Source organism: Pelmatolapia mariae, unplaced genomic scaffold (genome assembly GCF_036321145.2).
Source record: "Pelmatolapia mariae isolate MD_Pm_ZW unplaced genomic scaffold, Pm_UMD_F_2 NODE_ptg000459l+_length_34403_cov_1, whole genome shotgun sequence".
Classification (NCBI taxonomy): Eukaryota; Metazoa; Chordata; class Actinopteri; order Cichliformes; family Cichlidae; genus Pelmatolapia; species Pelmatolapia mariae.
In genome coordinates, this window is record NW_027052144.1 from 18463 (window position 1) to 34403 (window position 15941).

Consider the following 15941-nt stretch of genomic DNA (forward strand, 5'->3'; position numbering starts at 1 on the left):
GGAACGCTGGCCCTGAATGTTAGTCCCCTGATGAGAGAAGCAAAGGCTGGAATCATTTTCAGAGGCTCCGTGTCCTTTTGCTCACTTTTAAGGCGTCTTTGTGGGGTATGTATGCAGGCAGTGTTGCCTTCTGCTTCTTGTTTTGTCACAGTTTGAAAAGAAAGGGATGCATTCTGTGTCCTGCTGAAGAGTTCAAAACTCCAGAGTCTGTGCTCATACCTGAGGTGATAGGACAGGTTGGACTTTGATCAGTTTACTTTAAGGGGGACAGACCTGAGTCAGTGTTTGTCCTTTCAACGAGTCTGAAGCACACGACTTGTCTTTCTCTGTCAGCACAGATATCAGGAGCACAGTTTTCCACGTTCCTGATGATCCGTTAGTAAAGCCAGAACCGAGGGAACCAGGATTTACCTGCTGTGCTCCGACAGAACCGTCCACGGGGTTAGACACCTCAGCCAGTTCTCAGAGAGGGAAACCACCTCGTGCACGATGCCCAGCAAAGTCCCGCTGCTGCTGCTGTCGTTGCTGTCCTGGTTCGGGACATCCCACTGCTGCCTGCAGGACCCCGCTTCAGCCTACAGATTCACCGGAGCTGTGTGCAGGCTCACCTACCCCGCTGCTGTCGTGTGTGAGTCTGATTTGGATGCTTTTTTTCCCTGGTATTTATTTGACTCCATTTATTGATTTAATCTAATCATCCACTCAAGCAGCGACTTTCTGGAACCAAAGAGCAGGAACAGAGTGACGATTTTATTCAAACACATACATTCAGTGAAGTTTCCGGATAGTTTTCCCTGTTTGCACTGAAATAGCAGCAGCAGCAAACTTTCTCAGCTTTAACATGAATTTGATTCAGTTCTTGGTCATCACGTGAAGTGCACGTGACATCTATCTGCCACAAACCTCAGTCTGGTTGTGTTGTGTTAAAGTTTCTTTTCTCCTCACTGATGTTTTAGGGTCTTATGAAGTTCATTCATGTGATTATTGCAATTTGGTGCTAATAAAACAAAAAGATTAAAACATTTAAATGGAAAATAAGACTTGTTTTCACCCAGTTCTGAAGGTTTTACTTAATGGGATGTATTCACGTTGGCTCACCTGTCAGATGAGGTCACCACAGATCACAACCCTTTGGTGTTTTAGAGCACACGTGCTTTTATCTTTGCAGTGAATGAGAAAACTACTAAAGTGATCGAGGCTGCTTTTCAACACGCCCGATACCCGAGCATGAAGGGGGAGAAGTCCCTGCTCTTCATTGGAAAGGTCATGTACGGCCTGGACAAGTGAGTAGACACACACATACATACACACTATAAACATATATGTGACACCCATGGTGAAAAAGCGTGTCCATTCTTCACCGTCCAGTTTGGAGATTCACAACCTGTCGATTGGTCAGAGCGCGTTTGAGCTGCATCCAGGTGACGGCATCGCCATGGAGATAAGCAATGTGTCTGCAGTGTTCAAGGGCACCATCCAGTATGGATACGGCAGCTGGCTGTGAGTATGTGTGACCGACAGTGGCACGCTTCACATCCGTCACTTTTTACAGTGTGGTAGCCACAGGTGCACACACACACACACACACACACACCACCATATAATCTGATCTACAGATTCTTAGAGACTACTGCACATTACCTCGCTGAATCATGTTACTGTTTGTCTGTCACAACCGTTTAGGTAGGTCTGATGAGAAGTGTGGACTCAGTGATGCTACTGTCAGGTGGCAGTTGTGTTTGGTTGTAGTTTAGCCACGAGCTGTACAATTAGTACCTTTAAAACAAGATCAGAGAAGCAACACTGCTAATTTAAACCATAAAAAATCCAAATCCACGTTCGCATTAGAGAGCAGCCCTGGTTTTGTACCGGGCTCAAAACAGGTTATAGTTTCATCGCTGAAGTTTTAACATGGGTCTCTATGGAGACTGACTTTCTTTGATGCTAATGCTCTTCATACTCCAACGCGCCCAAAACTTCCAATTTAATTTGAATGAATGCGTCTTCACTTTGGAATCAATTATTATTTCTCATTAATGCGATCACAGCAGCGACCTGAGATCTCTGCCTGCGTGTCATTTTCTCCTGTAGTTTTGTTTTCAGGGCTTTAGAAATGATTCCGTTCAACAATGACAGTCTAGCCGTCCAAGTTTTTCTTTGTTTGGTTGTTTTTTAAGTTGTACTTTAAACTTTGACACAGAGTTTAAATAAATGTCAAATAGCAGCAACATGGCTGACTAGCTAGGATAGCTTTGTTGCTTGTTTGATTGAGTCTGATGGGAAAAACTTATAGTTAACCTTTGCAAAACCACTGCACTAATACTTTGTTTTTAGCATAGATAGATAGATGGACCTTTGTGCATTTTGTGGGTGTTTTTAAACATTTTTTAGTTGAATGACATTATTTTCAGCGACTGGGTGATTACTAATTCTCAGGCGGTGAGGATTAGTAATCCCTCCTGTTTCCTGTGATCTTTGACCTTACTCTCATTTGTATTTTTCTTTTTCTTTAGTGTTAACTTCGGACATTCAGTTGACTTTGAGATTGACTCTCAGATTGATCTTGGAATCAACCCCAAACTTTGTAAGTACATCATGTACCACTTTGTTTGACCTCTCAACAAGCCACTCCCATCTGCAGTCACCATTCCTGGGTTACGTTTATGTTTTGTTCCACATTCATCTTGGTAGTTTTTTCCTTTTTTTGATGCTTTATGTTTTAGCTCCATTAATTTTTATGTATTCAAAGCTTTAAGAATTTATCAGGACTGAACATAAAAACATACAATGATCACATAAAATTAGTAAAACAAAAAAAATGGCATAATGAGAGGTCAGAGGAGAATGGCGAGCCTGCTTTGAACTGACAGGAAGGCAGCAGTTGTTACAAGTTCTAACCACTTGTTACAACCAAGCTGTGCAGAAGAGCCTCTCTGAACCTGAAGCAGATGTGCTGCAGCAGCAGAAGACCACACTGGATGCCTTCCTGCCAGCTAAGAACAGGAAACTGAGGTGACAGTTCATACAGGCTCACCTAAACTAGACAACAGAAGACTGGAACCTCCATTTCTCCTGCAACATTCAGATGTCAATGTCAGAATTTGCCATAAACCACATGAATCCATCCTGCCTTGAATCAGTGATTCAGGCTTGTGGTGCTGTTGCTGTAATGGCATGTGTTGGGCCTCTAAGTGCCCACTGAGCATTGTTTAAATACCACAGCGTACCTGACTGTGCCCATCACAGTGCAGTCATCTTTTTTTTTTTTTTTTGTCCCCCTGTCCCGTTTGGATCTTTAGCCATCAGAATTGTTGTCTTAAGGCCAAGAGAGATGCCAAGCGGATTTACTTTACCAAGTGGATCATCATGGCCTTGCCATATTGGTCCATTTGATTGACCTTTATTATAATTATGTATTTATTTTATTTTTGGTTGTTACAGTCGGGACAGACATGACTGGGGGATAGGACAGGGAGAAAGAATGAAAGAAAGAGAGGGAGAGAAAGAAAAATAGAGGGGAGAAGAGATGGTGAGAAAGGGGGGACGAAAGAAAGAAAAAACAAACAAAACACCTGGATCACCTGTATGGAGAAAAAAAAACAGAAGAGAAAACAAACAAACAAAAAACAGCAACATAATAAATACAGCACCATCACAATAAACTAGCTAGCAGTAGATAACAGTAGATACTAGATATTAAATGTTATTGTGCAGCACGCAAGATAGACAGCGCACAATGTGCTTTGAGGTAGCAGCCAAGAAAGGTGTAGTTTGTGTCTGTGAACACCCGTGTGCACACCTGTGTGGATCAGCATGCTTGTATTCCAAAGGTTTCTCCATGTAACGATCTGCTAGGGAGTGTGGGGAGCTATAGCCCCGTCCCCCAGGGCATGAAGCAGGTATGGAGGAGATCCAGGCCCCAGACATCTAGAGGCCCCAGAGTACGAGGACCCAAGGAGGACCACCAAAGGGGGGGAACCGTGCCACCCTCCTGGGAAGAGCTGAGTAGAGCCCCAAACGAGAGGTCACCCAGCAGCCACAGAGCAGAGGCCAGAGGGGGTTGCAGTGGCGTGCCCGCGGGCTCTGCCGGCAGCCAGCTGCGCCAGAGAGGACCGAGCTTCAGGCCCAGAGGCCTGAGGGCACCCCACCCCCCGGAAGGGGCCCAGCCGGGCCACAGGCGCCAGGCCCCGCCAATCGGCCACCAGGAGTGAGCCGGTACATACATGAGCGCCCAGTCCCAGCCGACAAGAACCACCAGCACACCAACGTCTGAGGGCATCAGCCACCGGCAGGGAGTGTGGTGAGGGGAGATAGGCCTCCGTACTTTGGAGGGCCTGAGATGTTCCCAGAGAGGTGGAGTCTAAGACCGAACCTGACATATAGACACAGACGAACAGACGCACGCAGACTCAAACGTGTATTCCCACCCCCATATACACAACCAAATACTCGGCACTTACCCAACGTGTAGACAGACACAAATAGACACTGCACAGACAATCACACTCCCCAAACATCACACTCCCCAAACATACTCTATATCCCAGGTCCAGGTACCCCCGCCCCCCGAGGGGCAAGCCGCACCTAGACCCAGGAGGTGTAACCCTTCTCTCTGGGGTGGAGGCAAGCGGACCGCCTCCTTATCTGCAGTAGCAGGGAGGCCCCGCATCCCAGACCCCAATCTGACGGCCAGCACCTCCTCCCAGCCCCCCAGCCCTGCCGGCTAACAGAACCGGGGTGAGTGAAGACCCCAAACCTCCCTCCGCCCGCTCATATGTAGTGTTGCTGTGTGCTGTTCTAAAGTGCATTTAAAACACAGGAGGGCATGGTGCATCCTGCCAGAGAGCAGCACGGCTCCTCCCGAAAACCCTCAGTGTCTATATGCATTAAAATTGAGGGTAGGGCACCAGCGCCAGAGGTGGGTTGGAATACACCGACCATCCTCTGGATGCTGTAAAACGTGCCCACCCCCAAGGCCCTATATGTATGTGTTATGTGAGAGTGTGAGTAATGTGGATGTCTAGGTTGCAGAATAAAATTGAGGCACAGGCGGCCAGAAGGGGACCGAGGGGGGGGTTCCTCCCCTGCACCCTGGTGACATATCTGCACCCCAAGCCCTGCGTGTGTGGGTGGGTGTGGTAGAGCGGGAAGAGGGAGGTAGCTGAGGATGGGGAGGGAAGAAAGGGAGGGGCAAGATGCCCCTCCCTGGGGCCAGCTCCCCCGCTGACCCCAGTAGGCACCCCCACACTCTGGAACCCACCAGGGTGTGCAGTCATCTTCTGACGCCTGCTTCCAGAAGGAAAACACACCATGTCACATCACAAAGCTGAAATAATCTCACACTGGTTTCTTAATAAACTTGATGATGACTTCACTCTACTCAAACGGCCTCCACGGTCACCTGATCTCAGTCCTGAAGAGCACCTTTGGGATGTGGTGGGATGGGAGATTATCATCTTGGATGTGCAGTAACTGTCCGGTGGACCAAGTGAACGTTTCCAGTACCTTGTTGAAGGTACTGGCAGTTCTGATGGTGAAAGGAGATCCAGTCTGACACTAGCAGGGTCTACTTTATAAAGTCTAATATTATTTCCACTTAAACAAACAAGTGTGCCTTTAGTATGGAAAGAAACCCATGAAGGCACAGCAGACGCATGCCCTGGGGTCTTGGACAGCTACACTAAAACTAAAAATCTAGCAAAAGGCTGCCCCCTGGTGGTGAAGGTTTTAGTTATTTTTTGAAGAAGTTAATTGTGTGAAGTACAAACTCAGTCTAACTGTGCCGCTGCACAAATATTGCAGGGATTTAATGTGTGTCGTTTGTGTTGCAGCTTGTCGGCCTTAACCAGACAAAATATTTACAGCCGTTTAACGTTCTACATGTGAGAATATCCCAGCCTGGTTCTGCAGAAAGTTTTCCAAAGTTCATGTGTTGTTGGGAAATTTCACTGCTAAATGAGTTTGTTTGTTTTCCATTAATACTTTACATCTGTATTTATTCAAGATTTTCAAACTGTGTTATTAGTATCATTTTAGTTTGATGTCATTATATCATCCACCATCTTAAAATGTGGCTGCTAGTGTGTCGTGTGACAGTCTCTTTTATTCCAGCTGAAACACAATGAAGCATCATATAAACACGTGCTGACTAGCTATCCTCTGTTACCTGTGTGTCCCCGTCAGACTGCGGTGATGGAAAGGTAGCAGCAGACACAACAGACTGTTACTTGAACTTTCACAAGCTGCGTCTGCACCTGCAGGGAGACAAAGAGTAAGTAACAGAACTGGGAATGAAGCATCTGCATGAATCTCAGTGTCTGACTGTTAACATTTTTGTGGTCAGGCCGAACTGGCTGAAGAAGCTCTTCACCGACTTCATCACGCTTACTGTCAAGCTGGTCATCAAGGGACAGGTGAGGGCAGAGACAAACCTATGATGTGCACAACAATGATTTTTGAGGAGAATAAAGCAGTAACAGGTATCTTCTCAAATACAGATCTGTAAGGAGATCAACAAGGCGGCAAATATACTGGCTGACTTCATACAGGACACGGCAGGTACGCGAAGACCTGAAGGAAGTGTTTGAAATCTAGAATTAAAATCACTTTCCTTAAGCATCTGTTTCTGTACAAACTTATTATTGGCACCAAATAATCTCCCATAAATGCTGTCTTAGCACATATTTAATAGAAATGCTAAAACATAATGTGACTCTTACACTTCTCGGCGGGGTTTTGAGTTGCACGGTGCTCCTGCGGCCGGTCTTTTGATTTTGAGGTTTTCAGCTCTTCACATGGATGTTCTTGTTCGATTAAGGTCAGCGGAGGTCACTGTAGAACTCTTCAGAAAAGCCCGGCTCCTGCTATGTTTGTCGTTTCTTTGTATCATTTGTCGCTTCCAGCTCGTCATAAACTGACAGTTTTCCAGGACTTGTTGGACTACCAATCATGGAGAGCAGTGTGGATGTAAATGTCTGAAACAGACGGCATACAAATGTTCTCTACTGCCCTGGTGTCTGAAGACTGTGGTCTTAACCTTCTGACTAAACGGGGTAGTGGAGTGAGTAATTAGTCTCGTAGAGTTGTGCTACAGCACCTGTCAATCTGCCTGCCTCCTTTTTATCTGTTTGAAATCAACGCTAAGGGGGTGCACATTAAAATAAGACAGGAAGACAAACTCTTTGAAGCTGAAATGGATGTTTTGCTCTAGAATTCTTCAAAAAAAATTGATTTCATTGGTTTTTGAACAGATATTTAAGACAATGAAGCCGCTGTGTCTTGATTTTGTACAGCGTCAGTTTTCATGTTATGGATTATTTTTCTCAGTGGCAGCGAGTCATTGCTCAACTTCTTCTTCCTGTTGTCCCTGGTCGTACACGCCAGACAGAATAGACTTCTTTAAATTATCACCACACATGTTCAAAGCAACAGAAAGTGGGGAAAAATGCTTCACTTTCCACAGTTTCCTATAAATGCGTGCAGGCATGCCAGCAACACTTCAAAGGAAGAACATATGATTGTTTCAGTGAGATACCAGAGAAATCAGTACTTTGGCCTCATATGTGATCGACCATTTTTTGAAGTTTTCTATTTTATCCATGTGTCTGAACATTGCAGAGCAGTTCCTCACTGATGGAGACATCAGCGTGGACATCGGTATCACTGCTGCTCCTGTCATCACAGCAAACTACATCGAATCATACCACAAGGTAAATGATAACTTTAGATACATAATTGAATACACAGCAGTGCTGGATCTCCTTTAAATGGTGTAATCTGCAGTAATTCTTCAGTACTGGCGGACATGTAGGGGTCTAATAATGATCTCGTTGGTCACTGTGGGGCTCCACCTCTTTCAGGGACTGACCAAGTACAACAACAAGGTTGCTGTCATCAATGAATCAGTTTTCCATCCAAGTCAGCTGACAGAAGACAGGATGATCTACTTTTGGATTTCAGGTTAGCAGTAGACACTCTGTTTATCTTGTGTATTTTATTTTCCAGGTAATTTACACCTTTGTGAAGTGAAATTCCACCAGGTACTATAGAAGGCAATGACCTCGCTCCCCGTTTCTGTCTTTTCTATCCCCTCACCCCCACCGGTCACAGCAGAGGGGTGGCCCTCCCTGAGCTCGGTCCTCCTGGAGGTTGTTAAAAGGGAGTTCTTCCTCCCCACTGTTGCCAAGTCCTCGTTAATATTGGATCATCCACTTGTTGGGGCTTTACAAGTTTCAGATTAATTTGTAGCTTTGGAAGTCTGCCACTAAAGAAAGAAACATGAAAAACAGTGTGTATGTTGGTTAACACATAGACATGCTCAAGACGACCTGCTGGAGTTCAGTCTGAGCTTCAGAATGGGGAAGAATCGACTTGAGTGACTGTAAACGTGGCGTGTTTTTTGGAGGCATACAAACTGCCTGAGTATTTCAGAAGCTGCTGATCTGCTGGGATTTTCCCACACAAACATCTCTAGGTTCACAGAAAATGGTCTGAAAAAGAAAAATATCCAGAGAGAGGAGCAGCAGAAACTGAAATAACCCTAGTTAGAACCAATGGATGTAGAAGAGCGTCTCTGAACCTTAAAATCAGCAGAAGACTCCTCCAGGTGTCACATCTATTCAGCCAAGAACAGGAAACTGAGGCTACAGTTCAAATCACCACACAACACTGGAAGTGGAAATTGGAACATTTCTCCTCGAGGCAGTCTACATGTCTAAATTTAGCTGAAACACTGAAACCAGATAAAGGATGATCAAACAATGTCCCAACCATGCACCTGAGCAGCAGCAGGCTGGTTCCTGCCTCTTTAACATTCAGAGGTTTATTTGTAAAAAAATGAATAAAAACAATTTTATTTAAATATATTGAAAAAACATTTGTTTGTACGTGGAACACTATTAATACAAATGGTGTTTTTACCGCAGACCAGTTCTTAAACCCGATGCTCAAAGCAGCTCACCAAGATGGCCGCTTTCAGCTCAATGTCTCTGGAGAAGAGCTCACTGTAAGTACTTCAGCATGACCTAAAACATCCAAGTCAAACATTTGTGGTATCTTCTTGGTTGATCTGGGATCAGATATTTGAACTTGCCTGCTTCCTAATTTCCTATTTTTTGTATGTTTGTCACATTTAAATGTTCAGATCATCAAACAAATTTTTCATTCACCACAGCAAGTCTTCCAGGCCCGGGGCAGCAGACCATCACACTACCACCACCATATTTTACTGTTGGTATGATGTTCCTTTTCTGAACTACTGTGTTACCTTTACGCCAGATGTAACGGGACACACACCTTACAAAAAGTTTAACTTTGGTCTCGTCAGTCCACAGAGTGTTTCCCAAGAATCTTGGGGATTATCAAGATGTTTTTTGACAAAACTGAGACGAGCCTTTATGTTCCTTTGCTCAGCAGTGGTTTTCATCTTGGTCTACGCCACTTTGTCAGGCAGGTCCTATTTAAGGAAGACTTTAACTTTGTTTTTTACCCCTTAATAATAAACACCTTCATTTAGAAACTGCACTTTGCATTTGCTTGTGTTATGTTTATCTAATATTTAAATTTGTTTGATCATCTGAAACATTTAAGTGTGACAAACATACACAAATATGAAATCAGGAAGGGGCAAACACATTTTCACACCACTGTACATGTTTGAATCTTGAATATCATTTCAGACGCTCCTCAGGACAAACCTCTCTACTGCCATGCCTGAGTTTATTAGGAAGGTAGGAATGAAAGCTGCCTTGCAACACGTCTGCATATAATATATACTTTCTTAGATAGGACGTAAAACTTTTTGTGTTTTTGTGTTCAGTGTCTGCTGGATTCAGCTTCCCCAGAGTTAAGACTGTGGAGTTCATCTGTTCCACATTTGAACAGTTCCACCTCGGGAACGACAATTTGGGTGCAGGCATCTGGACGGCTCCACTGTGAGGGTCAAGGCACACCAGTACTCTTCTTTCAGACGGTACGTTTTCACAGTGACAGAATATCAGCTGCCTTTTCCTATACTGAGACAAACTGAGAAACACATCTAATTCTCAATATTGACACATTGCGTCTGTCAGACTGTTCAGTGAATAAGAAAGCCGTGAATTACAAAGGCTGCTTTGTGTTTGATCTTTGTGTTCTTTGTCTTTGATGTGTAGGACATGGCCGTAGACATCACAACTTCCTATGTTAACAAGAAAGTCCTCCTGCAAGGTCATCCAACAGAGTAAGACTGGTTGATACCTGACTCATATTTTTGAACACCTTGACTGATGACCCAGTTTGGTCCCAGCATTAGCTGTGGCTTAACATTTGGCTCTAGAATACTTTGGTGTACAGAGGAGCTCGTGTATGAGGTGTTTGGTTTCCTCCAAACGTGGTCCTGTGAATGATGGACGAACATCTCCACTTTGGTCTCGTATGTCCAAAGGACATTATTCCAGAGATCTTGTGCTCTTGGGTAATTTCTCTGAGCATTGCAAGGTCTGACCTTTGGGTGAATTTGCTGGGACATCCACTCCTGGAAAGATTGGGCTTTAATTTTCTCGGCACTCCTTCAAATTTTCAATGTTCTTTTTAAGTTTTTGCTAAGTGAATATTGAGACAGTGTAATGTGGTTGTATGTGTAACACACTGCGTTTTATACAATGACCCCAATAACAAGTTAGTGGTCTTGGTATCAAAACAAACTAGTTCAGAATTTAGTTTAAAAGCAAAAGTGTTGATCTTAGTCTGTTGCTTGAAGAAAAGGTTTTAAAGGGCAGAACTCCAGAGGTTCACCTGTGCTGTCTGACACTAAGATGTTAACAGCAGGTTCGAGCCCTTTAAATTGTTCTACTGTTCTCACCTAACTGTAAGGATGTAAGTGTTAGACTCTGATATCTGATTTAAAACTTATTTGCAGATGTAACTTTGGTCAGTTTGTCCTGTTCTTCTACGCCTGTGTGTGATCGTGATCCTCTTTCATTTAGGATCTCAGTATTCAGAGCTGAGCTGCCGTTACAGGATCAGCAGGTAGGTAGTCAGAATAATACAATTTCCTTTATTTTGGATATTGTGGTGCGGTTGTGCTAATTTTGTACCTTTTACATACTTATTGGGCTGTTGTCAAACAACATGTCAAAAGTCATTTTCATGAATTCACCCTTCTGAAAGCATTACAGATTAACTGTTTACTTTCACTCAGTTTCTAAGACACACGTTAAAGTGTTATTTTAGATGTATGACAACCTGCACAGAGATATTATTGTACATTATTACTGAATTGTTTTCTGATGTAAGTGTGAATAATTCAGTTTTCTTTTCCCATTCAGATTATTTAATTCCCAGTTAAACTGATGCAGATCCTACTGAACATTTCCATTTTTTGGTTAGATTACATCGGTAACCCTTCCCTTTGTTTCTAGCTATATGATGAAGCACTGGAGTTCATAAAGGAAGCTGTGGTGAAAATTGGAACTCCCAAAGTCCTGTCTGGTAAGAAACACAGCACCTCAGCTCCGTCCTCAAACCTTTCACATTATTATAAAGCTTTGCTAAATCTATAAGACTGCATGAGTTTAATCATTACTACACTACGCCTCTCTGCGAGACACTTATGAAAGCACTTGTTGATTTATCATCAAACAGCTGATCCAGTGCTTCAGCTTGAATGATTCTTCAAAGTGAACATAACCACTACATGTATGAAGGCTCATTTACACCATGACGCTCTCAAAAACAGATCTGTAAGTGAAGCTGGTTTAAAGCAGCTTTGGCAAAAGTATAGACTTTCTTTACGTAAGTAGAATTACAGATCTCTGTGTTTACTCCAGTAAAAAGTTGAAGTACTGAGTAACTTCTTTGCTCGATTAACAATATTAGTACAATAGAATCAAATTATTATTCCAATCTAAGTTCTAATTGTCACGAAAGCTTCAGTCTGTCATGTCGGACACATGCAGTGAAGGAGAATTTTATAAAAACAAGTATTTTCTGTTGCCTACATTGTGGAGCGTGATTTTATCTCCACAACTAAACAGTAAAATGAGTCACGGGTTAGAGTGGGATTCAGCAGGCGGGCTAACCCTAACATCTGCGTGGTGCCTCAGCATAGAGAAAAGAATCACAGCTCGCAATGATTTCTAATGTGAACTTCAGTGGATTTTTTAGTCTACATACGTCAGCTGACCAGCAGGATGAATTCACCAAGATGTAAACACTTTCACACGCCATCATGGCTGATGTCCACTCCCTACACTGACACTGTTTAGACTGTCTTTGTTTTTAGTTTTAGTTTTTGCACACTTGGCTTTGTGCACCCATAATTCCATTGGACATGTACAATGACGATAAAGGGCTATTCTGTTCTATTCAATTCTATTTTAGACAGTATGCACTTGGTATCAAGTTGGACCCCAGTGAATGAATCTAATCATCATCAGCTTAAATGTAACCTAAATCTGACAATGCTACTGTCCACCTGTCCAACACAGAGCTTTACTGTGAATTCACCACAGTACTGCAAACTAATAGTGACGTGTGGGTCACGAACGGAACGGCTCTTAGAGCCGGCTCTGTGAAGTAAACGACGAGAGCCGACTCCTAGTTGGGAGCCGTATTTTTTTTTTCTTTCTCTCACCCTCTCTCTCTCTCACTTTTTTTCACTTCACGTCTCACATGAGCCTTGTGTTTGCCGAGCAGAGGGGGGAGGGGCGGTAGTTACACTCGCAGTAGCACAGGAACAGAGCGGGAGGGAGAGGGAGAAAGAGAGCCAGGGACAACAACGTCACATTAGAAAGAGTAATGAAAATGATTGACACCAAGAAAAGAAGCAAAATCTGGAACCATTTCAATTTTATTGACAATACAAAGGCAGAGTGTAGAGTCTGCAAGAAAAGACTATCATATAGGGCCGGCTCCACAAACAGCCTGCACAGGCACCTGAGAACTGTCCACCCATCAGTGCAATGGGAAGATAAAAGACAGTGAGTTGAGTGTGATATTAATGAAGGTGCCAGTGTGTCTACTGCAACTGTTGCTGCTGAAGGATTCATAGAGTTTATTCATGCACTGAATCCTATGTATGCAATTCCAAGCAGGAAAAAACTCTCCCAAAAAATCATCCCAGGCCAATATGACAGAGAACGTGCATCTTCTTTTTGTTTTGCATATTTTAATTTATATTTTATTGTGTTGTGGTTTGCAGTGTTTTCTGTTGTTTCACTTTAAATTAGTTTAAAAGGGAAAAGCTGAAAATTTAAATAGTTAAAAGTAGAATTATACATAGTTGGTTTTTGTATTATATTTTTTACAGAAGAGGGGCTGCCATCAGCCCCTCTGGCCAACACCAGCAGGTGAAGTGTCTTACCCAAGGACTCAACGACCAAGACAAACAGAGCTGGGGATCGAACCGGCAACCTTCTGGTTAATTCAATTCAATTCAATTCAATTTTATTTATATAGCGCCAAATCACAACAAAAGTCGCCTCAAGGCGCTTTATATTGTACACAATTCACAATAATAAATACAGAGAAAAACCCAACAATCATATGACCCCCTATGAGCAAGCACTTTGGCGACAGTGGGAAGGAAAAACTCCCTTTTAACAGGAAGAAACCTCCGGCAGAACCAGGCTCAGGGAGGGGCGGGGCCATCTGCTGTGATTGGTTGGGGTGAGAGAAGGAAGACAGGATAAAGACATGCTGTGGAAGAGAGACAGAGATTAATAACAGATATGATTCAATGCAGAGAGGTCGATTAACACATACTGAGTGAGAAAGGTGACTGGAAAGGAAAAACTCAATGCATCATGGGAATCCCCCGGCAGCCTACGTCTATTGCAGCATAACTAAGGGAGGATTCAGGGTCACCTGGTCCAGCCCTAACTATATGCTTTAGCAAAAAGGAAAGTTTGAAGCCTAATCTTAAAAGTAGAGATAGTGTCTGTCTCCTGAATCCAAACTGGAAGCTGGTTCCACAGAAGAGGGGCCTGAAAACTGAAGGCTCTGCCTCCCATTCTACTTTTAAATACTCTAGGAACAACAAGTAAGCCTGCAGTGTGAGAGCGAAGTGCTCTAATAGGGTGATATGGTACTACAAGGTCATTAAGATAAGATGGGGCCTGATTATTTAAGACCTTGTATGTGAGGAGCAGGATTTTGAATTCTGGATTTAACAGGAAGCCAATGAAGGGAAGCCAAAACAGGAGAAATCTGCTCTCTCTTTCTAGTCCCTGTCAGGACTCTTGCTGCAACATTTTGGATTAACTGAAGGCTTTTCAGGGAGTTTTTAGGACATCCTGATAATAGTGAATTACAGTAGTCCAGCCTGGAAGTAATAAATGCATGAACTAGTTTTTCAGCGTCACTCTGAGACAGGATATTTCTAATTTTAGAGATGTTGCACAAATGGAAGAAAGCAGTCTTACATATTTGTTTAATATGTGCGTTGAAGGACATGTCCTGGTCAAAAATGACTCCAAGGTTCCTCACAGTGTTACTGGAGGCCAAGGTAATGCCATCCAGAGTAAGAATCTGGTTAGATACCATATTTCTAAGATTGTCAGGGCCGAGTACAATAACCTCAGTTTGATCTGAATTAAGAAGCAGAAAGTTAGCGGCCATCCAGGTCTTTATGTCTTTAAGACATTCCTGCAGTTTAACTAATTGGTGTGTGTTACCTGGCTTCATGGATAGATAGAGCTGCGTGTCATCTGCATAGCAGTGAAAATGTATGCTATGTCTTCTAATGATGCTGCCTAAGGGAAGCATGTATAATGTAAATAGAATTGGTCCTAGCACTGAACCCTGAGGAACACCATAATTGACCTTAGTGGGTGAAGAGGACTCTCCATTTACATGCACAAATTGGAGTCTATTAGATAGATATGATACAAACCACTGCAGCGCAGTACCTGTAATACCTACAGCATGTTCTAATCGCTCTAATAGGATATTATGGTCGACAGTATCAAACGCTGCACTAAGGTCTAGCAGGACAAGCACAGAGATGAGTCCACTGTCAGAGGCCATAAGAAGATCATTTGTAACCTTCACTAAAGCTGTTTCTGTGCTGTGATGAGCTCTGAAACCTGACTGAAACTCTTCAAATAAGCCATTCCTCTGCAGATGATCTGTTAGCTGTTTGACAACTACTCTTTCAAGGATGTTTGATATGAAAGGAAGGTTGGAGATTGGCCTATAATTAGCTAAGACTGCTGGGTCTAGAGATGCTTTTTGAGTAAAGGTTTAACTACAGCCAGCTTGAAGGCCTGTGGTACATAGCTGATTATTAGAGATAGGTTGATCATATTTAAGATTGAAGCATTAATTAATGGCAGGACTTCTTTGAGCAGTTTTGTAGGAATGGGGTCTAAAAGACACGTTGATGGTTTGGAGGAAGTAATTATTGAAGTTAACTCAGAAAGATCGATTGGAGAAAAAGAGTGTAACTTAACATCAATGGTACTAAAAGTAGCTGTAGATAATATTACATCTGTGGGATGATTATTGGTAATTTTTTCTCTAATGATAAGAATTTTATTTGTGAAGAAGTTCATGAAGTCATTACTAGTTAGCGTTAAAGGGATTGTTGGCTCAACAGAGCTCTGACTGTTTGTCAGCCTGGCTACAGTGCTGAAGAGAAACCTGGGGTTGTTCTTATTTTCTTCAATCAGTGATGAATAGTAAGATGTTCTGGCTTTGCGGAGGGCTTTCTTATAAAGCAACAAACTATTTCTCCAGGCTAAATGATGATCCTCTAAATTTGTGACACGCCATTTCCTCTCCAGCTTACGAGTTATCTGCTTTAGGCTACGTGTTTGAGAATTATACCACGGAGTCAGGGACTTCGGATTTGAGGCCTTAGTTTTCACAGGAGCTACAGTATCCAGAGTCGTACGTAGTGAGGAGGTAAAATTATTAACAAGATGATCGACCTCTGTTGGAGTAGCGTTCAGATAGCTGCT

The 15941-nt window shown here is 43.0% G+C and overlaps 1 protein-coding gene across 1 annotated transcript; it reads left to right on the top strand.

Moving 5' to 3' along the window:
• Positions 1-17: 17 nt before the first annotated feature.
• LOC134623183 (cholesteryl ester transfer protein-like) lies at positions 18-11469 on the top strand (the record flags this gene model as incomplete). The annotated part of the gene is made up of 16 exons (XM_063468375.1): positions 18-105; positions 339-628; positions 1169-1283; positions 1369-1500; positions 2514-2584; positions 6184-6271; positions 6344-6413; positions 6498-6558; positions 7618-7709; positions 7860-7959; positions 8925-9004; positions 9678-9728; positions 9818-9970; positions 10152-10219; positions 10965-11007; positions 11400-11469. Coding segments are annotated over exons 2-16 (1333 nt in total), but the record flags the coding sequence as incomplete, so codon positions are not given.
• Between the last annotated feature and the right edge of the window lie 4472 nt (positions 11470-15941).